This window comes from Anarhichas minor, unplaced genomic scaffold (genome assembly GCF_050575085.1).
Source record: "Anarhichas minor isolate MPS153535 unplaced genomic scaffold, ASM5057508v1 ptg000079l, whole genome shotgun sequence".
Lineage (NCBI taxonomy): Eukaryota > Metazoa > Chordata > Actinopteri > Perciformes > Anarhichadidae > Anarhichas > Anarhichas minor.
This window is the reverse complement of record NW_027466525.1, coordinates 1,041,998-1,068,465: the sequence shown is the minus strand read 5'-3', so window position 1 is coordinate 1,068,465 and position 26,468 is coordinate 1,041,998. Positions and strand designations below refer to the sequence as shown.

Here is a 26,468-nt window from a genome sequence, read left to right as displayed (position 1 = left end):
GTTAGTCGCACAACACACACATGGTGTTCAGTGAAAGCTCTCCCAGAGGAACCAGGGTGGAAACCACAGAGTGGAAACCGTCCTGCTACCTGCAACACCATAGTGTTATTTATTAGCAGACACATAGTGTATGTAATATTCAGTATACGATGGTTACTTCCTGGTACCAAGCAGATTTCTGACGCCAATGTGTTGGATTCTAACAAATAACTGCGTTTACCATCAATCATCAAATAAGAGAGAAGAAATAAAGACTGAAGGCCTTTTACGCACCAGGAGACTCACATGTTAACATCACAAGTACACACAGAACACAGACATTATGTAGCAGATCTTCTGATCTTTCACACAATGTAATTCATAGTGTGCAACAACACGGAGGCTCAGTAGTCTGAATCAAGGCAGCAAACTTTATTACTCCTTTCAACCTTGACAAAGATCCACTCCTCCTGTTCTTACCTTTCACAATAAAAGCCCTAGACATGGACACAGTTTAGCAGAGGGAACTAAAATTCACTCAGAGCATTTTGCAAAAAGGAAACTGCGTCTAAATACAACAACAGCCTGCAAGAATTTATTCAAACCTTTTCAAATTAAGCTGCAAATATTGTATATCCGCAGCCCCCCCCCCCCCCCTCCCCCCCTTGTGTAAAGGCCTTAAGAGGGAGACAAAGTGAGAAAAACTAAAATAGTAGTATCTGGTCCGTCATGGTTGATTCTGCTGTCTGCAAATTATTGCAAATGATATTTATTTATTTCATCCCCAAAATCACCAGTGGAACAGAAAACATCTGTTTCTGATGTGTGAGGATGTGCGGTTTGTTCCTTTAACGATGACTCCTCATTTCAGGACAAGCCAGCGATTTCCCGTTTATTAACGCTGACTGTATTAATGCTTTGCGTGTAAGAAGCTTCCTGCCGCTCTGCCTCTAACAACATGAAGCAGCTGTGGAGCCTCTCCCCCCCCCCCCCCCCCCCCCCATGTCTGGACTGACCATGACTGGCCTTCCGTCCCTGGTTTCCCTGCTGTTGTGGCCTTTTTTTTTAAACTTGCTTGTGTCTTTTTGTCCCCACCTCCCTCCACAGCTTGGCCTCTCAGTCCAACTTGCTCTTTGGCAGGGAGGATGGCCTCTGCTGGTACTGTACTCTCTACACTTCAGTCACACAGCTACTTCACGCTGCCGCTCCCAAAATATCTGCTGCTCGGAAGAAAACCTCGGCACAGTTTGCAGAACGTTAAGCTGCACAGTTTGCTACTTAAATGAAGGGATGTTGAAGATTAAATCATGAGTGATTCCTCTGGGATCAAGCTGGCAGAAGCAATTAGTAAAAGGATACGACAGATGGAAATTTGATTAGGAAGACGGCGGTAAAGATGCTCGCCTTCTTCTGCACGGTTAGCAGCTGTAGTTCGGTAGAAACAAAAAATAGCTCCTGCATGAAACTGCTCACAGCGAGGATTATCTTCAGTAACCGAGTCATTGTTTCTGGAAAGAGACGTTGCTGTTGAGTTTTTTCAAATGTATTTATTTGGTGTTTTGAGCTCCATAAGCCCAGTGACGTTTACTTCCATTATATTGGAGAGAAGGCAACCCAGTCATTTTTTGGAGGGTGAACTGTCCCTTTTTAAAAGAGAAAATGATTGTTGAAGAAGAGGCTCAGATATCTTAGCGTGGGTCTGAATCCTACATTTCCCATGATGCACTCCTGGCATCTTCTCATTAGAACCTCCCCGAAAGTTTTCACCCCAGTTTGTTCTGTGTGAAAGAGAAAGAGACTAGTGCTCCTTTAAGCAAAGACAATTTATTACAGATATCACTGACTGTCATTTGTCAAATTCAGTAACAAAACTGTTAATTATGTACAAGACGTAAAGTACTTCAGTAATTTGAATGTAATTGAAGAGTTTTAAGAGTGTTGGTCCTCAGAGAAGCAGAGCATTTTGGGAAACGCGGCTGTATCTCATCCCACTGCACTGAAAACCAAGTGTCTGCTTCTGGCTGTGCTCGCTGTGTTGTTAGCGCTCCGGGGGGGGGGGGGGGGGTAGCCTGCCTGCCGCTCTCGCCTTCATCACTGTCACCGGCCCGCTGACTCCGCCGTTTTCTCGGCATAGCAACGGCGCCCCCGTGGCACCGCCATCCATCTACCTGCGTCCAGGGCCTCAGCCACCACGCGCAGGTTTGATGAAGTGGGCACGGAGAGAGACGGAGCGAGCCTCTCCGCCGCCGAGGGATCTGTGTGTGTGTGTGTGTGTGCGTGTGTGTGTGTGTGTGTGTGTGTGTGTGTACAGGAGGGAAGGAGCATTTGTATGTAAGACACCAAGAGTGCATGACTTTTTAAGTGTGTGTGTGTGTGTGTGTCAGAATTGGAGCGAGACACCTTTGAGTGCCGCAGCCTCGCATCGCCTGGAGGAGTGCTATCTTAAATTCCTCCTCTCAGTCTGCCAGTAATTGAGGGAATATTAGAGATGCAGCGCTGCAGTCGGCTCATGATATGACATATTAGAACACGCCCGAGGGGGCGGGAAAGAAACGCCGTAATTGGGAGCTTCAAATGCAGAATCGACCGCGTCAAGCCAGGGGGAGCGAGGGGGAGCGAGGGGGGAGGGAACGAGCACGATCCGGGAGAAAAAAAAACAAAAAAACCTGTCGACACACCGTCAAAAGGAGCGAGCCACAGTGCAGCGTCATCACCCGGTGTCAGCCTTGGTGACAGGTTAGACTCAGCCTCCAGCCGGAGGAGGAGGAGGAGGGGCTGATCAAACGTCGTGGCAGGTAGAGGCACAGATGCTGACGTAAACCTTTTTGGCATCTTGAAGCACAGAAATCCCGTTTTCCAGCAGCTTAATGACGTGCTGGAGTGGGATCTGGTTCAGACCAGCATCACGTTTACAAAACTTAACATGCACATATTGCTGATGTCGGTGAGATAGCAACCAGACTGTGGTGGTTTGACACTTGAAGCATTCTCTTTAAAAGTAGGCCCATTAAGGTGAGAGATGGGCTCCTCTGGAGTGGCTGAATAAGCACTGCACGGAAAGAAAAAGCTGCCCACTCATTTAATTCAATGAGGCCACTGTGCTGAAACCAGGCGGCAACTTCTAGTCCTGAAAAATGAAGCAGATGCTGAAGTCTTGAACCTGCATTCTCTCTAGTGTCCACCAGGGGGCGACTCCTCTGGTTGTATAGAAGTCTATGAGAAAATGACTCTACTTCTCTCTTGATTTATTACCTCAGTAAACATTGTAAACATGAGTTTATGGTCTCAATCTCTAGTTTCAAGTCTTCTTCAATACAGCATGATGTTCATTTAGTACATTATGGTCCATTTAGAGTCAAACAGACCATAATGCAGGGGATGCTTTAGGGCGGGGCTACACAGTGATTGACAGGTCTCTACAGAGACGTATACGGCGTCTCTACATCACTCCTCCTCAGTCCAAATATGGTCACTTCCTGTTCACTGGTTGCAGAAGACCAAGATGGCGACAGTCTGATGATCCCGGTGGTGATCGGTTGCGCAATAGTCGGTCTGAAAGAATCACAAACACAAAACCAGCGTCCAACAAATTGGAGGAATCACAAATGTGTTCATTTTTATAATAAAGTTATCGAGCTTTCACTAATTAGACGGCTCAGAGTTTTTGGTCAAACAGTCGTGTAGTTCTCGTATCTTTTGACATTTAACGGCTCCGTTTTAAAGCAGCACAATTGTGGTTTTGTGAGTCTTGATCCTCTTCCATTAGAGCTGTTCTTTAACCAGGAGACATAATCCAGCTGTTCTGATAAGAACCCCAAAAAGCAAAGGGTGTATTGTAGGTAGAAGGAGCAGACAGATGTTTATGTCGAGCTGCCAATCAGAACGGAAGTGTCCTCTGGACCGATGCTCACGCTCAGACAGTAACTCGTATGCTGCAGAAACGTCTCACCTGGCAGGTTGAAATCCGAAGTGCGAGGGTGTTTGGGCTGCATGGCTTACGGACTGCGCTTCACATGTAGTCCTATTTGTCTCCTGTGTGCTTGTTCTTTATGTGCTGAAGTGCACCAGAGCAACATGTTGCCTGGTTTATAGCATCTTGGGTCGCAAGTGGCGCAACTTCAGGGCCTTTACACATGGGGCGCGTTTATTTTATTGTTTTTCATGCGATTAATTTGCACTTTAATATTTTTCTTTTGGAACAGAGAGGACGGGACGTCATTAGTTTATCGGAAGGAGTTATCGCGGCATCAACCAATCACGTTGTTGAACGGTTTGAGTTGTGCCTTTCAAAATAAAAGCCCAAGACATATAATATTAACAAGAGAGTGTTTCATATTGTCGTCGCTGTTTATTCGTGACGCCCCCCCCGCTGTGTAAAGGCCTTCATCTTATTCAAAGTTGATGATGATGCATTCATTTTGACAGCGACCATTCCTTGACGTTTTTTGCACTGTTGGCTCAGTTGTGTTTCATCCCAGCTGACTGTTGTGCCGCTCTCATGTGGTGTTCTAGGACAATCCATGTCTGTAACCATGTTGTCCTTCCGTCTCTCTGTTCTCTTCTTCCTGTCTCTTTCTCCGTCCCTGCAGGGGACCGATGGGTCAGATAGCTCAGAGCGCTGCTCTGATGGTCAACACCAACCCCAACATCAACATCAAGGTCGAACCCGTCTCACCCAACCGCGACCGCAGCACTCCCAGCTCCACCTGCGGCGCCATTGGAGGCGGCGGCCAGATTCAAGTCCAGGGACAGGGTCTGGTGTCGGTGGCCTACCCCGGTGCCCTGCGCCTGGAGATGGGGGGTCAAGGCCGCTCGCCAGTCGACAGCCTCAGCAGCAACGGCAGCTCGTACGATGGCAGCGACCGGGACGACGGCGCCCAGGGGCGAGGAGGCGGGGCTCCGGACTTCCTCCACCAGGCCGGCGCCGTAGGACAGCAGCCCGCCATGGTCCTCCTGCGGCCCTCGTCGGCCGAGCCCCAGGAGCAGGACGGGACCAACGTCAAGAGGATGAGACTGGACGCCTGGGTCACATGAAGAGGTGACCACAGAGGGACGGACGGACGGATTGATGGATGATGAGGATGGAGATGTGTACTTGTGGCTTGTGTACATGCCCCCACCAGCCCTGATGCCCCTGGTCTCCTTCTTTGTGCGCACACACACACACACACACATATATATATATATATATATATATATATATATAAACCCACCATCAACCCACTGTCCACACTGCAACACTGACCTCACACACACACACACACACATACACACAACACAAGCATGCTAACACACCGTCACGTGTGGACACACACTTGTGCATACACATTTAAACTGTACTGTCACACACACACACACACACACACACACAACCCCAGAGTGGGTTGAGCCACCAGACCAGGGATTATTCTACACAACACGTTATCCAGCTGTATTTGAATAGAAAGAGTATGTTTTAATCGGTGGCTAGTAAAACCCTCAATTTGGCCACTTTGGACCTTTTTACCGGCGCGTTGACGGCCGCTGGCGGAGCGGCCAAACGCACCTTGGTTTCCCAGCATGCCCCTGCTTTTGGTGAGCGGCTGGCGGCCCCCCCCCCCCCCCTGCGTCCTCACTGTCTGTAACTGCACTGCACATTGAGTCAGTGGCACCACGTGAGTCTTTGAACACACCACGGTCGCGTTGCTGTCGCTCTAGATTCTCTTTTTTGCTCTTGTTTCTTTTTTAAGCGTGGAGTTTTGTTCTTCTGTCCTCGACTGTTGATCTTTAGAGTTTTTGGATTCGTCTCAGTTTTGAATATGAAGACACTAAAAGAGGAACTTGTCTCGCCCCACCCCCCCGGGTCTCTCATTAAATCCAAACCATGCGGACTAGCTGCAAAACCAGGAGCGAGATTTGTCGCCGAGGTAATAAAAAGACGGCTTTTCTTTGAATCAGGGACGAGCTGCAGCGGCTCAACGACACACGACGCAGACACTCCCACTTTCACCCACATCCTGTCAACTACAGATGCTCAAGAAAGGTGTGTGTGTTTGGTGTGTGTGTGTGTGTGTGTGTTGTGTGTGTGTGTGTGTGTGTGTGTGTATACGGTTTTGTTACCTCAACTGGTCGTTTTTTAAACAAAGTGCAAATGTTCACTCTCAATTTCATCCTGCAAACACACCCACACACCCACACACACACACACACACACACACACACACACACACACACACACACACACACACACACACACACACACAGGCCTGCGATGCACTCAGCTGAGATTATTTTTGTGTTTTTGAACAGACAGCTGATGTTCAGAGGGCGATCGGTGAGGCACCGTGTATATAAGCAATCTGTAACCTTTGTGGCTTTTTGTGTGACAGGGATAAGGTGTTTTGAAGTTTTTAAAAAATGAATAAAAAAATAGATCCTATACAAGTATATATTTAAACAGCTGTAGGCGGTAGCAAAGGGCAGCTCTGCATCCGAGGCAGGAGACTACAGACAGGGACTGTATATAGGAACCATGTATTCGGCAGGTTATCCCTTCAAGAGGAAAAAAAAAAAGCAAACGCGTTGATTCTCAGTGGATCCGTCTCTTTTTTAAATATTATTTATGCGTGTAAATAAAGTGTAACATGTGGACGAGCAGAGAGAGCTGTAGAGGCAGAAAAAGGGAAGACGTAGCCGCGGTGACTCGGACTGTTTTTGAGTGAGCAATGGTTAGGACTCTGTCACTTTACCTGAACCCCCCCCCCCCCCCCCCCCCCGACACCTTAACACACCTGACCCTTGAACACACACACACACACTCTAGGGTTAGACTGATTTAAATGGCTGCTGACGTGTTTTTGTCAAACATCAGCAGATACAAATCAATGTTTGCACTTGTTATTTAATCCTCCAAAATTAATTTATTCGTCACTGTACAGCAACCAATCAGAGCGCCCGCTACGACTTTGTGGGTTGGACCACTGCCTGCCTGTTTAAAAATGAATGAATTGAATTAAATAAATCACAGAACAGAAACTATTCACAATAAAGTAGAAGACAAAATAAATAGACAAAATATTATAGCGAGAGAAGGATAAAGTCTTTCTATGGAGAAAGAATATTTATTTAAAAATTATTTCAATATTTTGAGGTTGATTAGAACATAAAAAGTACAAGTAAATTAATTATATAAATTAAAAAAACTTGATTTAAGTCTTTTTTTAAATGATTAATGATGACAGCAATAATTGGCACATTTGATAATAGTTCTATTCCCGTTTTTCTACTAATATTTTCTAAGCATCAATTGTAAACTTCCAGGTTCAGTGTGCAGCATTCAGGGGGATATATCGGCATAAATGGAATATAATATTTTCGTGTATAATCACCTGAAAGTAAGAACAGTTGTGTTTTTGTTAGAATGAGACGTTTGTATCAGAGCGGGTTCTTTTCTACGGGAGCCCACAACGGACAAAAACAAACAAACAGCCGACACAAATTTTTGTGTCGGCTGCCGTAGTTCGTTTCAGTTGGTTGCAATCTGCAATTTCACCACTAGATGTCGCCAGATCCTCCACGTTGTTTTTTTAGATAATCATTCGTGACATCATTGATAAGTAACTAATTCATTACTTTGGTAGTTTCAACATCTGCTGAGCTACTGAAAACATTTAAGTAACTTATTTCAGTCGAGTGTCCTTTGATGTAAACCATCAACTCCCTAAAAAGGCTTTTCCACCTTTTAGAATGTTGCAGATATAATCGCTACTTATTAAGTCTTTGTTTTGTGACGTATCAAACAAGATATTTAGTATTTGCAGTGTCTGTACAATAACGGCAGTATTTCCTGTCACAAACATATCAATCAAACTTTAAAGCAGACACACAGACGAGCCACGGATGTTTTTTATGTTGGCCCTCTTGTTGAAAGCCATGTGTGTGTATATGTAGAGTGTCTCCGCCCGTCACTGGTTGGCTGTAGTTTTATAAAACGTCCATGAAGGTAAAAGAAATGTGATGGATGTCATTTTTGTACCACGTGGCAAAGGGTGATTGAGGGTACAGTGGGTAGATTTTAAAAACATCGTGGTCAAGAGTCATGTATTTATATATATATATATATATCTATATATATTTTTTTTCCCTAAAAGCACTCTGAGCCTCCGTCCGTTTGCTCGTTAAAAGCTTTGGAGGCAGAGTTCTCCGTTTAAGCCGGAAGGTTTCAGAGCGAGTCTTGATCTTTTAATGACTTCCTCACAAATCCAACGCAGACTTGTCGACTTTGGGTTTTTATCACCACATCCATCCTCCTCACGGGCGGGCCCTCCTCCCCTCCCTCTCACCCGTCACTCACTTTTCATCTCACACTACTTCACTCCGTCCAGACAGCGGGTGTCAGAAGACCCCCCCCCCCCCCCCCCAGCCTCATCACGCACTACTCCCATCATCCTCTCCTCCCTTCGTCTGTCACTCACACTCATCTTTCTCTCTCTGACAAGTCTGAGTGTCAATATTGCTTTTCTGAGCGCGTGGCAGAGTGAACATAAATCCCCCCCCCCCCCCCGAGTGCGAACACTTTGACTGGTAAGACTGTTGCACCCTGAGCTTCGAACAAAAAAACAACAACTCGACCCCTCGCGCACAAAGGCCGAGAGCCATTTATTAAAAACCAACATGGCGTCTTTAGCAACGGGGCTCGCAGGAGTTGTGTTTGTGTTTGTGGTGGAGCCCCGGCACGTTCTTTAGGGCGACACTAGGGGGCGCTGTAACCACAAGACAGAGAGACAATCGTGCTGAGAAATAGTTTAAACACACACACACACTGAAGAATAAGACAGTACTTGCTCCTGTATAATGATGTTTAGAAGTCTCACTCACTTTCCAGTGTTAATTTGTGCCGGTGACAGTTTTTAATTGTTCTCTGAGAATTGATATTATTATTATTATCATCATCATGACCGCAGCTCTCACTGACGGCAGCTGTCATGGTGGTAGAACTTTTTTTTCGTGTAGTTTAGGCATCTTGTTTTATTTGGAATTTTATTTTATTTTATTATATAAAACATATTATATTATAAATATATTTTTTTGTTTTTTGGGATTTGTTTTCTTTCCTTTTTTTCTTCAAGAAGAAAAGAAAGGGTGTTACTAATGTTGCACGGTTTTTATGAAACAACACAAGCGTAGTGATATTAGTACACGTGTGTCGACCGCTTCAACGCTGCAACTTCTGAGTCCAATGGGGGGGGGGGCACGTCTAACTTATTTCTGAGCAGACACAATGATGTCAATGCATGGGCGAAGAGTGAATCATGTTATAGGAAATAAAATGTAATATCCACACAAATATACATCACAGAAATACATTTAAGGAAAAAAAACAAAATGAAATTGAAGAAAAAAGTTTTAAATAAATGATAGCTAATATATTGTGTTCGGCTAGTCTGCTTTGTTTTGTTGTAAAGATATTTTTTGTTGTTTTTGGAGAATGATATACAATTTGTGTATATTTTCATAAATAAAGTATGCACTGATATGTTATTACAAATTCTATACTGCTTTTACAAAAAAAAAGTGTTTGTTATTGTACCAAAGTATCCATTGGTCCCCTCTTACCCGCCTCCCCTTTTTGCGTATGTTTTACCGTATTTTATATATTAAATAGACAAGTTGACCTACAGAAACGTCTGACTGTGTCTTTTCTTTGCTGTGTGATGAGACGGCGTTGCCGCGTTGCCACCACTAGATGGCACTCTCATGTCTGCTGTTTTGTATTGCAGGACACCAGCTGCAGGATAAGTGGAGTCAGCTTGTTCATCGATAAAACCGCCTTTTTAAAGGATTCAATAAGAATCCACAATAAACTGTTCTCCTGCTTCTTTTCACCGAGGAGGTCAGAGGTCAGACACAGCTAAAGGTCTAAGAATCTATATGTTGTTCACATTGTGAAGCCACCTCGAGACACAACTGTTCCTTGGGTGTGACAGTAAAATCCTTAATGCCTCAAACACAACCTGCATGCATCCAAAGCTAGAGAGGCCAATGGAGCAGAGGGTGTTTTAAAAACAAAGTATTTGTGTTACATGACTTTTAACAAGCTTGTTTCCTTCAGATAAATCACAAAAAATCTCTCGTTATCTCAACAAAACAAGCAATTACACCTTCATCTCGACTCAAAGCGTCAGAAACTCAAAGAGTTGTGTGATAATGGGGAAGCAGCTCCACAGCCAGTGACTACTAAGAATAACAGTTGTTAGTGTTGGCAGGAGAAACCGTGCGTCAACTTTAATAATGATGCACGCCCTCCCCGGCTTTCTGTACATGACAGTTTTTTGTTCTATTTTTAATTGACTGTTCAATAAAACAGTGACGTGTTTATTTGGCAAAATGTGATGAAAAGTACTGAGTGCTTTCATAACGTCAGTCATCTGTAAAGCACTTTGAATTACATTTAGTATGTTTGAAAGGCGCTTTATACGTACAGCTTGATATCAGTGTTGTGTACTTAATGTACTTTCCAGCATTGGTCTGAAGTATTGTATCTACTGTAAATACTAGTTGGAGTTTTTCAATTGTATTCTATTTAATATTTACTGAAATAAAGTACTTTTTACTCCACTACATATATTCGACAGCTCTAGTTACTGATTACCTTGCAGATTAAAAGTTTAAAAACTATACAATTACCTAAAACACAGGATAATGAGTACTTTAAGATCAGACAGACAATTTAAGACTTTCACTCACAGTAGAAGTATTTGTACATTGTAGTTTTTCTACTTCCTTACAGCTGCACAACTCTATATTCTTATATTAAAAGGATCGAATCACTGGGTGTGACAGTGTTGATAACGTTGGTAGTATGTGATAAAACATCTGATCTAATAAAGCTGTTGTTGCTGTGCTACACGTGTGATATTTTACCCGTGAATCTCCAAATACTGGAAGTATTGATGGGACCCAAAGCGGCCTGAAACACCAACGTTCAAGCCTTAGTTGTTTCATGTTTTAAAATGTTTTTTTAGCATTAGCTGGTGAACATAGTGGAACATCTAGCAGCTAAAGAGCCGGTACTTCTCTCAGGAGCTGGTGGAGACCAAAAGCAGAGCTGAAAGAGAGTGGAAATGGACTTCTATTCATCAGGTAGACAAAGCTGCTCCATGTAGGGTGGATGTGTAAATATTTGAAAAATTAGCCTTAACAACTTGTGTTAGTATGTTAATGAGGCATTTAGCGATTGTTTTGTTGCCCAAGTGGACAACAATGGATGTAGTTTTGTGATTTGATTTTTTATGAGCATAGACCGCAGTTTGTTCCCTGTGAGTTCAATGTTCATTTATTTGTAACTTGCGTTATGTAGCAATTATTTGAACCCAAAGAATGATCTTTTCCTAAACCTAACGCAGTAGTTTTGTTGCCTAAACCTGTTAGACTGATGTTTATTTTGAAAAAGCTGTATTCATGTAACGAGTGGAAAATGCACGAAAAATGTGTTGAAACTTTACGCCAGATATCATACGAGCGCTTGTATGAGGATACATTGTGTTTTGTGTCCTGTTTCCTCTTTTTATTGATCTATTTCTGAGGATTGGACCGAGAGAAGGCAGGAGGAAGGAAAGTTGGTTTGGTACGTGACAAAAGAAGTGACACACCCACACAGTTATTCCCCCAATCCACCCTGGACTGACTGAGCTGTCCACGGGCCGTCAGCTGGCACGGTCAGCTGGTTTGTCCACAGCAGCCGTTGGCCTCACGTCTCAGACAGACACACACACTCCTGGCTCAACAAGCTACTAATAATAACTGGACAGTCCCAGCATTGTCGGCCCAACACTCACCCCCTATTTCCTGCCACTGAGTGATGAAAGCAGACATTTTCTTCTGAGGTTGATCTTGTCTTAATCCACTGCATGAGTTAAATGCCTTCACAATGACTCAAACACAGAGACGGATGTGCCATGAGGCAAAGGTCGGCCTAAGGCCTCAAGCTTCCAAGTGTCCCATTGAACACCTCATAAACTTGTTTTTACTTTTCACTCATTTTGTCTTTCTAAAAATCCATATGCTAAAAATGGCATCAGAATGCTTGATTCATGAGTGTTTCAGTGAGTCCCCAGTTACATCAGACAGTTCATGATGCTGTTCAACGTGTCCTCATACAGCAGTTCATATGATATCAGGACACGACACTAACATGACTAAAGAGCAGCATAGTTCCCTCAGCCCTGTGTTCCCTCATGAACTTTTTGTTCATCCCAAGTTAGGCCCTGTGTTTCCTCAGCATCATCGCTGGCTCACATCAACGTCTGTCTTTAATGTTTTTTAAATAGCTTTCTAATAATATCCAACAACAGACAGTCTGGCTAGTACTCGTTGCGTTAGTCGGTTGGGTTGATTAGGTTCAGGCATGGGTTGATTGTTTAGGGAACGTAGAGCTGATTGAACGAAGGGTTGAGGGAATATAGTGCTGAGGGAACATATAGGGTTGAGGGAATGAAGGGTCGAGGGAACATATAGCTGAGGGAACATAGGGCTGATTGAACAAAGGGTTGAGGGAACATATAGCTGAGGGAACATAGGGTTGAGGGAACATAAGGCTGAAGGAACATAAGGCTGAGGGAACAAGGCTGAGGGAACATAAGGCTGAGGGAACATAAGGCTGAGGGAACATAGGGTTGAGGGAACATAAGGCTGAGGGAACAAAAGGCTGAGGGAACAAGGCTGAGGGAACATAAGGCTGAGGGAACAAGGCTGAGGGAACATAGGGTTGAGGGAACATAAGGCTGAGGGAACATAAGGCTGAGGGAACAAGGCTGAGGGAACATAAGGCTGAGGGAACATAAGGCTGAGGGAACAAGGCTGAGGGAACATAGGGTTGAGGGAACATAAGGCTGATTGAATATAGGGTTGGGGGAACATACTGTAGGGCTGATTGAATATATAGAGATGCATTCAAGGGAGAGGAAAAGACTGAAAAAAAGAGAAAAGGTTTTTAACAGGATAGCTTATTATTGTTGTGTCTCCAGAATTGACCTCTTCTTGTCTTGTGTGTAATCTTCTCACTTTAGTAACACAAGATAGAAGATGGAAGACCGTAAACATTTCTCCGATTAGGGCAGCAGCACTTCACTGAGAGAACCTGCTGCTAAACCAACGCACCGAAGTACTCGTATAAATAAGGGTTGGAAATGGGGGGAAAGGAGGATGTGCAAGGCCCCATGTCTTCATGTGATTGAATTGATCTTATTTTAATAATTTCTTTGTTTCTTTGTTGTGAATATGATTTGTGGTTGCTGAGAGACAGAGTTGTGTGGGGGGTTTGTTCAGATGTGAGTCATCGTCTTCCTCTGGGTTCTCTCTGTGCTCTCGGGTGTGGCCTGTCTGCCAGTGCACATCTAACTTCATTTCCACACACTGATTAGATTACTGTGTGGGATCTGCTGGCCGACACACACCCATACAGGACCAAGATATATATATCTATAGATATCTTGGATCATTATAATAGTTGAGCTGGATGGATAATGTGATGCCTGTACTGTTGTAAACCAGCTGTGTGGCCACACCCGCATCCTTGCTTCATTGTGCAGTTTTAGTTTTTTCCTGCTTGTGTGTTGCTTCTTTCGTCTCTCTCTCTCTATTGCTCTTGTACTTTGTTGTCCTCTTTCTTGTTTGGTGTCGTTTTCTTTTCTTTGGGTAACATTTGGACGTTTGTTCCTGTTTTTGTGTTGTTGTGTTATTTAATAATCGAATATCTATTCTATATTTGATTACTACCTGCGTTCCCTCCCACTCTGGATGATCTCAGCAATTTTTCATTTCCAAATGAAAATGTGTCTTTGTAGAGCAGTTTATCTAATTAAAACTGGTGAGGAACATTTAACGTTCTTTTAAGCAGCTGTGATAAAATTCAGGTTAAATAAAATAGGTTACCACTCCAGCTGTTTTTATATTCCTTTCAGCATGGTTTGAGCTGTGTCATTGTTCTCTCTGAACCTGCTCAACGGTTCAAACCAGCGGTCGGTGTTCATCTAGACGTATTGCTGCTTCAACGGCCGTTCGTCTTTGGGCAGAAACTTTCCCCCCAACAGCAGCAGGTTTTAAACACTCACCATCCAAAGACAGAGGGTCAAACTGGTCGACTCTTTTATCTTTTGATCAAATTATCCAGATTTCTAAGAGTGAGCGAGCGTCTGAAGAAGTCATATTGAAAAGCAACAGCTCATAACAGTATTAAAACAGATGACCGTGAGCTCAAACATCCAGGTCACAACCTTTGCCAATATTGTTCTCATCGAGGATTAAACTCTTTATTTTCTGTTCACGAGTTGCTCCTCACTCATCCACGGATCACCCAACCGACCTGCAGCTGTCATCAGCCGATTGCACATTGCGGTGCAACCTCGGCTCTATTTTAACACAGCCGGGTGACTGATGACTTGATAGGCAGGATTTCATCGTGCTGTGACACCGTCAGATGCCTCAAGCTCTGTGCACACAAAGACAGACGACTCCTGGTGTTTTGCTGCTGTGACGCAGTTGCATTTGTTTTTCGGTGCTTGGAGCACGAGGTGCAAAAAGTTGGAAGTAGTTTGTAACTCTTGGGGAGAGGCATCGTGGATCACCTGTCAGACCAATGACCCACAAGGGAAAGGCAAAACCATTCTGCATTTCACCGTCGTCTTTTATACTCGTCTCTAAAGCCAGCGTCTTCAGTGCACTTTGCATTTCTGGTTACTTGTCTATCTATCTGTGTTGTCTGCATTTGTGTCCAATTCTGCATTTCCTCAATGAGTTAGTGATAGTGTGAAGAAACTGAAGGCAAAGAAAGTTCCAGATTCTCTGTCATGAATGTGAACGGACGGGACCAGGAGAGCCAGACGTCAAACCACAACTATTGGCCGAATTATCTTGTGAACGTTCAAGGTCCCCAGAGGATGATACCTGTTGTTTTTTGGTGAACCCTAACCTTTTGTCTGACAGCATCCTCAGGCCAACTCTCCCCCTAAACAAACACTTTAGTAAATGATCGTGAAAAACACTGGGGGTATTTACATATTTGCTGTGGATATTCATGCTCCCAGAGGATGAATCCTAATGTTATTGGTTCCCTCTTGACCTTTTTTCAAGCATCTCAAGTCAAGCAAAAACACAACACAAGAAATATCAACATCCCAGAGGATGAACTCTTAGCACTTTGGACACCACACAATCTCCCGCAAGCACCATCCTCAGGCCAAAATAGCAGAAATAAATGAAATATACTGTCTTTGATTATTGCTATGGAAGTGTTCCCGAGGAGTAGACCTTTGATTCTTTTTAGATGTTTGATGTTTTTGTCTTCTAGAAAAACAAACGGGACAAACTCATATGTCTGGTCCCACTCCTAGTAACCCTCTAGCTGAATGCAATACATTTGTTACCATCACTTGAACTATTCTCTCATTATTTGGGTCTAAAGTGGGAGAACTCGTTGGAGACGCCTGCTCCGCAGTCCGGCTCTGCACCAATGACATCCGGAGTAAATGGATGGGGACAGGATGAGGGCTGGCAGATGGCTATCAGAACAACATGTGCACACACACACACACACTACCTCAAAGAGGTTTCCTCTCCTAATGGACTCTTACAAACACACCTCCCCCCCCATACTAATCCGGTGGCCATGGCTGGACCAGTCAATCGTGTTGATACCCTGCACATCCAATGCAAACTTTTGCAGCATTTTCTTCTTAAATTGAGTTTATTACAATGAGAATGGATGCACAGAATGATGAGGGCGTGTCAGTAATGCATGTGGTAAGAAATGAAAAACCATAATCTTCACCATGTATTCCATCAGAGCACGGATGCTGTTCCTCTTGTTTCCTGAAAGCCTGGCAGAACCAAATACAGTCTGGTCTGGTGCTCATGTTCAGATATATCTACATGTGTTTATAACTGGTTGTTATTTGCCAAAAACATGTTCCAACTAAGCTGATGAATCACATCCAACACAACAATACTTCATTAGCATCTATGCCAGTTTTTGTGGCAAACCAGGGAGCTTGTTAGTGAAAGCTTGGCACACGGTGGACACGTCGACGGTTGGTTTGACCCTCAGTCACAGGGTTTTACTGCGTTAAGTTGCCAAGAAACAAAATGATTCATGCAGCATTCAAAAGATGCATCGCAAGTCTTGGATGATTTAATGGTAACCGTTAATTTTTGCCAAATCTCTTCAAATTTGACCAATGTGCCAAACCAACTTTTAAATACGCAAACACTTGTATATTTCTAAATAGCAGGTTGCCTTGATGCTGGTTGGCTCTGCGTTGTTTTGAACGCAGCCTCATTAGTTAAAGCAAAACTCCTTTAATTAATGTTACTCCCTTATTTTGTGCTGTAGTGCACACTTGATGAAAATGAAATTAAAGTATAAAGTGTGCTGATTGGATTTAGATTATTTATGGTGAAAAAAAGAAATTAAGTTTACAAAAATGGTATTTTATCTTTTATTAAAGTGACTATATTCAACAGAATTCAATTATTGGTGTAATAGCTGATGATGAATAGCTTTTGAAACAGCAGTTCATACTGTAAGTAAATGAATCTTTAAACAGCCGTTCATTAATGAAATATTCCCTCTGAGGTGTTTGCAGAGATCAAATGGAGTCTTATTCAATCCACACAAAACATATTAAGCAAAGCATGTTTGTCTTTTGGTTGAACACACATGGTAATATGTAGGCTATTCATAACTGAACATTGTATACTGTTATAGCAGGTGGAGTGGATGACCACTTACAACTGCTATGAATAATAAACATGTTTTTATCTTTATCTTGCTCTCCTCTCACGGAATCAATGCAGCTCTTCTCATCACAGTTAGTGGTTGTGTAGTGCACGGCTCTATTGATGGCCGGTGAATAGGAGCATGCCACACAGCTGCCGTAATGCCATTCCAGCACTCCGGCCTTCTCACGGTGAACATGGTACCGTCTGCTGTTTCCTTCCTCTCTCAATCCCTCATTGGGCAGATTTGGGCAGCGGAGGAGGCGAGCAGCCGCTAAAATGGCCGTCATTGTTCAGAATACGGACTAATGAAGGACGGACAAGGGGAGGGGGGAGGAGGGGAGGGGGGGGGGGGTGGAGTAGGAGGGGGAGGGGGGTGAGGTCACACATTGTTCCCTCTCTTGGACTCTTTCCTTGGCCGCCTCTCTGTGATGGATGTTTGCTTGTTGAGGGCCCCGGTGCTGCTTTGTTAGCTTGAGTTGTTCTGAGGTCAGTGAAGCTGGGATGTTACCCAATACACACACGCACGCACGCACGCACGCACGCACGCACACACACGCACGCACGCACGCACGCACACACACACACACACACACACACACACACACACACACACACACACACACACACACACACACAACCAAAGGACACGGAGACGTTGCTGGTCGGCAGCAGGTTTCTTGACATTGTCTTGTGGATGTAACTGTATTCTAAATTGGAGAAAAGCTTTTATAGTTTTAGAGGATTGTTTCATAAATGCCCAATTGCCTCTTTTAAATAACTGACATTCATAAAATAAAAAATAAAAAAGCTTTCTCATGATATTTGTCAGCGAAGGTGTTGCATAATGAATTCCACAATTTCTCCTGCTTCGCTTTATTGTATGAATGTGTTTGTTGAAAGAGCGGCTCCATTTGAAACCATGAATATGAATGGATTATTGCTGTATTATTGGAAATTTAATTCTCCATAAATGTTGAATTGCATGCTTGCCTGCAGACATTTTTGCATCGTCAGCTGACCTGCTGTGCACGGACTAAAATGCTGTCTTGGTGCCAAGTAACCCAATTAAACACTGGCTCTATTTGTCCGTACAATTAGTATGAAATGACATTATTCTTTCCAGGAACTTCGGCAGACACAGTAAATTATTAGACTATGATGGACCTATAGAATATTGTGTTACCTGTGGCATTAAAGATCTTATGTAAGATTGTAAGATCTAATGGATTCAGGCAATCACTGAGTTGTATTGTATTTGCTAAAGAGAGGCTAACAGGATGCTAATAACAATTAATCAGAAATGTTAACTGTTGCAGAGCTAGCACTTTTCGCACTGTAGCTCAGTGGCGTTGACGTGAAGTCATGTGACCGTGGTGGAGTTTCTTTATAGCTTAACATTAGTTTTTCCACTTCTGGCGATTGCAATTACGCTTTAAGAATCATAATAATGTAATAATCCAACATGGAAGAATCACGTTGGCTTTTTGCCTACAAAGATACGTCATCCCTTCATCTACATGTGATCAATCTAAATGAGTTTCATTCAGCCTTCCAGAAGAGAAACAGTCTTCTGTGGTCTGAATAAAATGCACATTAAACAGATAGAACTGTTGTTTACAGCTGTGTTGAGGTGCACTGTGCTAGCAGAGAAGATAATTGTTCAAACAAAAGGACTCGGAGCATATCATGAATCTACTGTTTATTATGGACTGTAAATGTACCGCAGCATAAACTTTATAGATGGAAATTAAAAAGCCTTTTGAGTACAGACCAATAAAATACAAACAAAACAGTTTGCTTTTCCAAAACGGTTTGTCATCTTTTACACAAACCGTTTACAACCAGCCATTCATTCTACACGTGTGGAGCATGCAAAGCCGGGTCAGTTATTGTCCAGTCAAATGAGACGACTCACCAGCAGAAACACTGTGGAATAGCAGCTCTACCAGGAATCCTACCCTTCTGGTCTCATTGATCTCTATCAGCCAGTGAAATCGGATTAGGCAGTAATCAATAATGCTTTGACTTTCAAATGGCATTCTTTGCTCTGTCTTCATGCTGTTCCCTCATGCAGATATCATCCTTACATGCACACTGAAAGAGTTTGAGCGATTAGGATACAGGAAAAAATTGTTGATCAAACGTGTCAGATTCTGGAAACAAGAGTGCTCGGTATGTTTAGAGACAGAATTGGCACGTTGGTGTTTAGCGTCACTGAGGTGTGCAACCAAGGCAGGACTTTGGCTTTCATAGTAAATGCGTTATGAGGACAATGTCAAACTAATTACATCTAAAATTGTAAAAGCTCAAACTTCGCACTACTTTTCACACCGGTTCCTCCCCAGATGACCAGGATTCACCCTCAACGTCAGACTCGTCAGAATGAACGAACTCGCCCTCAACAACATTTCTACGCAACACCTGCTTCGCCTCCGCATGCATCTGTTCCTGCTCTTTCTTAGCGTTTAGGGCTTTAGATGAGTCAAGATCCACCCTGGAGTTAACCACGTTAACCACGTTTTCCGAATCACCCCAAACCAAATTCTGATTGGTTTGCTCAGCTGCTTCATTGCAGGCATCATCTGGCTGATTGGTGGCACCGGTCTCCAAGGAGGACGCCCAGAAGTCATTCGTTAAGCCAGAGGTGAACAAACCGTGGAGGCTGTTGTCTTTGCCGTTTGTGTTCATGTGTTCAGCTGAATTCTTCGCTACAAAGATATCGTTTTCATCAGGTTCACTGCCGGGGGAAATCTCAACCTTTCGTGTCATAACTCCCTCATCAGAGCTTCCGTCATCGTGCAGATAACTTTGAGCTGATTCAGGCACAGGATCGCATTTTTCATAATCTTCACTCTGATGTCCTATTTCAAAGTCCTCACTAGGGTTCTCTAGCACTTCCCATTCAGCTGTTTCTGGAGCTTCTGGAAACTCCTTGCGGTCTGCAATATCCTCAACTAGATGTTCTTGAGATACACTTGATGCTTCCCCAGGTGCAACCTCTTTCACTTCAGTGGGGGCAGCCACAGCCTGAAGGTTTTCCTGATCCGCTGTGACCTGCAACACAGGCTTTGGATCCTCTGAGTTGTTGATTTCTTCCATATCAGGCCTGCAGATGAAGTCAGTAAAGCTAGAGTGATCTTCTGTAGCATCGGCGTGTCTCACCATGGACGCATTGTGTTCATCCTCTTCTTCTCTTTTCTCTGGAGCATCTATCACCTCCTGATCTTTATGCTGGACCTCCTCGTACGTCAGGGTGTCTGCTTGAGGCGTTGCCACTGGTGAATCACAGAAATACAGGTTCTCGTGAGGTTGATCTGTAATTGTGGTGGAAGATGCAAGTTGCTGGTTGACTCTCACGTCAGGCTCTGTAAAGCGAGGCATTCCTGCTTCTTCTTGCTCTGTCTTTACCTCGACAGACTTGCCCTGCAGATGTAGCATCTCCTCGCTCTCGTTAACCTGCTGCTGTGCAAAGTGAGCGCTGTAGCTGTCCGTGGCTAGGTTTTCTAATTCCTGTTCCACAAGTCGGTCTGTCTCCAACTCCTCATCGTTGCACATATTTGTGGGTGTCGTGGATTTGGTAAGTTCTTCAGTTTCTACATCCGACTGTCCCTCACTGACTTTTCTGATCATTTCTTCAGCCTGGTCACTTAAAGTCATACCATGACCAACACCCCTGTTCTCAATGTGAGTATATCCCAGATTATACTCCTCATCCAGCGCTTCCCCTTCGACTTCTTCGCACAGATCTTCCATAGTTCCAAATCTCTTTGACTTGCCCTCGCTCCACATTCCCGTCTCTCCGCACTTCTTTTCCTGTTCCCCGTCACTGGAGTCGCTCTCGTCCACGTGTGACGCCTGAGTGTTGGCGTCGGTCTCGTCGCTCTTGTATCGAATCAGAGGCCGAGTGTCGGCGAGAGTGTTGTCCTGAGCGTAGCTGTCACCCTCCAGCTCTGTCCTCCATGACACAGAGACATTTTGAGAATCCTCCTCGTCCTCGTCTTCGTCGTTGTCAGGGAAAAGTGCACCCTCTTGGTCTAAAGCAGCATGCCGTCCGTCGTCATCTACTTGTGTGTGCATCGTTGAAGAAGCCTCGATGTCGTCTTGATGTACACCTGCGTCAAAATCAGACCTAATTTCTCTCTGTTCATGCTTTTGTTCTCTTGCTGATATATCTTCCTCTGGTTCCGCGTGTTGTCCTTTTTCTTCATCCGTTTTCATGCCTTCATCTGTCTTCAGATCAGCCTTCCTCTCTATTACACTATCCCACGTATCCATCTCTTCTCCATCAGGGTACAACTTATCCTCAACATCCGTCTCATTTGTTCCCACTATGGAACAGCTCGTTTCTTGCCTCGTCTCAGCAGCGTCCTCCTTCAAGATGTTTTCATCTGTGCTGAAGTCTGTCACTTTGTCGAATAAGCTCTCTTCAGGTTCACATTCAGACACTGGACTACTCGTCCTGGAATCAAAGTTTGGTTCAATCACCGCCTCTGTTTCAGAATCTGACGTTTCCTCTTGCACACGCTCTATTTCTTTGCCTTTAAACTCTTTCTCTGCCCACTCATCAATTGGAGCATGCAGCTCTTGTATATCTTCTTTTCCCACAGATCTTTCAAAAGGCATATCCATATCGGATTCATCTGAGAAACCACAGGGCTGCTCTGTCATTCTGACAGAGTATGGTGTGAGGTCGGTTGTGGTAAACTGATGCTGACTTATTTTATCACTGAGGGGTGGCTCAGCGCTGAGGCCAGACTCAACCTGATAACTGACCACTGACTGGACGACTGGTCCGCCCTCAGTCGGTTCCACACCAACATTGTTCCAGTCCTCTTCCCCTTCTTTGTCCCCTGGTGTTGTTTCAGCCTCCTGCTCATTGGGAGGCGATAGAGGCTCGGCATAGGTGACTCTCTCATGAACCTCCTGGGGTCTAAAGTTTTCAACGGCTCCATCCTGCAGTATTTTGGGATAAGGGGTTTCCCACGTCGCTGACTTGGTTGTCTCAAGTTCCGAGGAAATCTTTGGAGTCTCAGTGAGGGTTACAGGTTTTCTACTCCACATTGGTGTTGCTGTAACCGCTGTTGGCCCTCTTCCTGTTAAACCACGGACAGATGAGAGGGATGCGGTCTTGTATCCAGTGGACAGCTGGGTCTGGTAATTCGTTTTAACCCCCCAAGGACTGAAAACTGCATCTGTGGAGGACAAGAGCAGCGCTCATGAATACACAATGAACTGAGCTACTGTAATAATAATGACATTGATTGTCTCTTGAGTTTAAACCAATTCCCATATCATGATTCTGCCAAGATACAGTATCCTAGATATTTGATACCTCCACACAGCTTTGACTAGTATTTGAAATCATCCCTAGTACTCTTAACGTACTGCCTCCCCAAAGCATTACCAAAATGTATGTTCTCAATGGAAGCTGGACACTAATGGGGAGGTATTGATCGACATTTCCTTTTAACGTTGTCTAAGTTACCGGAAAGCAAAGCCATATGGCTCAATAACCTTTGGGGACTGTCTTTGGTGGCTTGCATTGCAGGACCCAAAGTGCTTACCTCAGCTCCCTTAGCCAAGCCCACCCCCCCTCCCACACACACACACACACACACCCTGTTAGCCTAATGCGATTACAAACTGTATCAAACATGTCCCCCCACTCTGAGGGGCTTTTAGTTAGGCTGAGTGAAATTATACTCTTACAAAGGGGAGTGGGGATAAAGGAGAGGATTTATGTGGCATATTGAGGTGCTATACACACCGACATGGTGCTGACGTATTAATATTCGTTACTTTAATTACCTGTGATGGACATGTCTCTTGGCTGATTTAACAAAGGGACGTCTCCCCCGAGGCTCTCGCTGTCCAGCAAAGCTCTGTAGAGACGGACAACAAGAGAAGCAGGTTACACTCTGAAGTTGAGCGCACAAAAACGTGATTATATGGTGATGTTTAATATCCGGACGACATGATGCTGCACTCAGAGCGATGGGTAGGAAGACGAGCGAAGGGCGACTTTTTTTTTTGTTGCTCTCGAGCTGCAGTCTGTTGTTATGGTAATGAAGGAAAGGGCCTGCCATTGAGGAGCCATCTGCAGCACACACACATCCGCCATCAACACACACACACAGACGGCACACACACACACACAATGACAGCAGATATTATGAGCAGCCCATGCAGCACTAACACCACTGACTCCATTCACACATGTGGACCACACCAGCCTCCATTCCAACACATCATGTAATTAGCTGCAGGTCTAGCTGTTTTTTTTTCTGTCTGTAAACATAATTGTGAAACACATCTAGACATAACAACAGTCCCATGTGCAGTGAATGACATTGAAGTTTGTCTTCTAGTCTTTCCTCACCCCTACTGCTCCCCCCCCCCACCCCCCTCTGCTGTTATTCTAGACTCCCATAGCTCATAAATCGGTAGGATGAGGGTCAATAATTTGAGGAGGGGGGAGACGGAGAAAGGAGAGACGCCACTATAGACCTCCATAATGGATGCGATAGTCTGTCCAAGACATCAGAGGCTGCTGTTCCAATGAGTTGACCTTTAGTCCAGACGGCTGCATGTGGACGGCTCTTTCACCGATGGAAGAGAAGTTTGTCTACGCTGTTACTGAGCAGCTGCATTAGAACGGATCGTCTAATTCAGAGTTTAAATAGTTGTGATGGTAATTCAGCTGGAACTCCAAAAATTATTATTTTCTTGAGCTGGTTGATGGTCCAATCTACAAAATGTCAGAAAATGGCAATTTCCTGTTTTCAAATTGCTTGCTTTGTTCAGCCAACAGTCCAAACCCTAAATAAGTTCAGTTTACTGTCACTTGGAGCCCAAGACAAACTTTCCTGGGGGACAATAAAGTATATGTTATCTTATCTTATATCGGTTGAAGAAAAGCTGCAAATCCCTCAGTTTAAGAAGCTGGAAACAGCATTTAAAAAATGACTAATAATCAATTTATTATCAAACAAATGGAAGACATACATATATATATATTTTTAAAAAAGTCCAATCTTTATGCTAAGCTAGGCTAAATATGTCCCATTTCCAGCTCCATAGTTAATACAAAGAGATGATCCTCATAAATGTACAAGGGGGCAGAGATGGTGACTGCTTTGTTTGGGGACTTTGTCCTATATCTTTAAAAAGAGTATGCAATCTGCTTTCCTTAACCTCATTTCACCCAATGCATGCTGGGATACCGTAACCACAGGATAATCAGGTATGTAGTGATGGTCTTTATATATGTCCTTGTTTTTCTGATTTTGTGACATGGGATGCAGTGCAGCGTACCTGTACGTAGCCACCTCCAGGCCCAGGGACATCTTCTGCTGCAGCAGGCCTCGGTTCTCCAGAAGAAGATGATCGATGTGCTGGCCCACCTCCTCTTTCTCCGCCTCCAGGCCGCCCAAGTGCTCCTGCCAAACACAGGAAGTGGAACAGGAAAAGGAAGCGGTTAAAACAAAAAAAAAAAGAAGGTATGAACAGTGAAGTGTATTGTGTAAAAATAAACATTCTTTGTGTTAGTTATAGTCTGTGGGTTGTAAAGAGAACACAGTATTTATTTTAACTGATCTGTAATGCTGCTATAATATAAAGTTAACACTTGTCACACTGCTTTGTTATTAGACTTACACATTATTAAGGTTAATGCACACTGGGAGAGGGCTGCAGAAGTGCTTCACCCCTCAGACCTCACTGTGACCCAGAACTAATCCCAACAGCCCCAGCATATAAATACCTATAGCCCCCCAGTCCCTTTCAGTCCCGAACATTTCATTCCATCAGAATATCAAATCAGCATACGGAGGGAGAAAAGCCCCCCAGGGGAGGAACTCACAAATGCTCCTTAAAAGCTTTCAGTGGGACATCTGGCATATTACTAAAGGCCTTAACTACCAGCCAAGATATAAGAAAATATATAACATGTGGTCATTAAAGAGGGAATAAAAATACATAGTGATTAAGTATTTAACCTGTTAAAACTTGACCAGTCATCTGTAATTTACTGGGGTCTAAACTGTCAGTATGAGCTGGAAACATTCCTCTGTGGTTTGTCACTTCATTATGTCAGACTGCGTCTAGTTGTGAAGCTACATGAAGACATCAAATATCGTGAGAGACCGCATGCTTCATGTGGAACAGCCGATGACTGCTGATAGTGTTCTCACGCAACACAAGTTCCCCAATTTGCAGCATTTTTTTTTTACAGCTTAATAATTCAAGTGGCAGGATTTATGTTTTGAAAATATATTTCCTACAAAACAATTTATATTGATCGACTCACAGAAGGATGACATATATATATATATATATATATATATATATATATGTATATGTATATGAAGTTTATTGTATGCTGAAATTATTGACACAACATGAATCAATCAATCATACATCTGGGCTCTGATTAGTTCTGAAGAGCATTTGTCTTTTTTGACATTTTATAGAGTAAACAGTTCATCCATCCTCTAAAGAAAGTAGCTTAATCCATAATGAAACACTTGTTAGTTGCAGCCTTTGTGTGGATAAAGAATGGAGCCAATGCTCCATGAAAGGGTTTGTTTACAGGTAGAATGAGTATCTGTAACTTCCCTACAGGATGTGGCTCTCTCACCTGGAGGTGCTGGATCTCCTGGCTGTATCTGTCTCCCTGCTGGGCTGCAGCCTTCTCCAGGTGGACCCTGACGTCGTGAGCTGACGCGATCTCCTTCTCCAGGGCCCGGAGCTTCAGCTGGCTCTCGCTCTTCTCCTGACCCACTTGGGTTAAACGGCTCCTGGCCTGGTTGAGTGACTCCTCGAGCCGATCTAACTGCCCCTGATGGGCCTCAGCTGCCTCCTGCCAGGCCCTGGTGGCCCTTTGGGAGTACTCTTGCCCCAGCTGTAGGAGGTTTGGTGTCTGGTTGCCCCTTTGAGCCAATGTGGGGGCTGTCGTGGCTCTGGACTGGGTCAACGTGGCCTCCAGGTGGGCCACGTCCTCCTGATGGGTTCGAATCAGGTGCCTCATCTCGTGCTCCAGCTGACCGACCTTCTCCCTCAGCCACATCTGTGCCCGCTGTTCCTCCTCCAGCTCCTTCCTGCTTTGCTCCAGCTTCCTCTTGGCCTCCATCTGGGCCTGAGCCTCCCTCTGCCTCTGCAGCTCCAGGGCTTGGAGTTCTTCGGCCACCCTGCCCGCCTCCAGCTCCGTGTTGACCCTGTCCCTCCAGGCTGCGTCCACCTCCAGCCTCGCCCGCCGCAGCTCTTCCTCCAGGCCCCCCCTTTGCGCCGAGGCCCCCTGATTGCTGCTCCTCAGGCCTCGGATATCTTTGGCGAGCAGCGCGTTCTCCTCCTCCAGGAGTTTGACCCGGCCCAGGTAGGTCTCCAGGCGTCGGTTCAGGTTCAGCATCTGGTGCTTCTCCTCGCCCAGGTGGCTGTGGTGAAAGGATTTGTGCACACTTTGGAGCTCCATGTCAGTGTTAGAAAAACAGAGATGAATTTGGCAAACGGAGGCCTCACTCAGAGGGAAGCTGATTAGGATTTGGCAGCCGACTGTGTCTCCGTGTGCAGGCCCGAGTCAGTTTGTGGGGGTGTTTTCTGCGAGTGAGGCTCCTGTGAGGCTCCGACAGTGTGACTGCGAGCAGGAGGCTTCCCTTTCTTACCGGAGGGGCCAGGGCACACGGACAAGGAGGGAGGAGGGATGGAAAAGGGAGGAGACTGCAGGCTGGAGAAGGGAG

General features: G+C 44.5%; 2 protein-coding genes across 7 annotated transcripts in view; one reads left to right on the top strand and one right to left on the bottom strand.

Moving 5' to 3' along the window:
* mef2d (myocyte enhancer factor 2d) overlaps positions 1 to 10,861 on the top strand; it is a 101,010-nt gene extending 90,149 nt beyond the window's left edge. For all 6 annotated transcript variants that reach the window (XM_076081235.1, XM_076081234.1, XM_076081238.1 and 3 more), the window contains one exon: positions 4,569 to 10,861. In XM_076081235.1, coding sequence (XP_075937350.1) covers positions 4,569 to 5,013 — 445 coding nt within the window. In that variant the 3' untranslated portion in view covers positions 5,014 to 10,861. The remainder of the gene's footprint in view (positions 1 to 4,568) is intronic.
* A 7,575-nt stretch (positions 10,862 to 18,436) lies between these two features.
* Positions 18,437 to 26,203, bottom strand: nes (nestin). The gene is made up of 4 exons (XM_076081268.1): positions 25,373 to 26,203; positions 24,049 to 24,173; positions 22,543 to 22,616; positions 18,437 to 21,926 (listed from the first exon to the last, which is right to left on the bottom strand). The coding sequence occupies exons 1-4, from the start codon at positions 26,201 to 26,203 to the stop codon at positions 19,060 to 19,062; spliced, it is 3,897 nt and encodes a 1,298-aa protein (XP_075937383.1). The 3' UTR covers positions 18,437 to 19,059.
* Between the last annotated feature and the right edge of the window lie 265 nt (positions 26,204 to 26,468).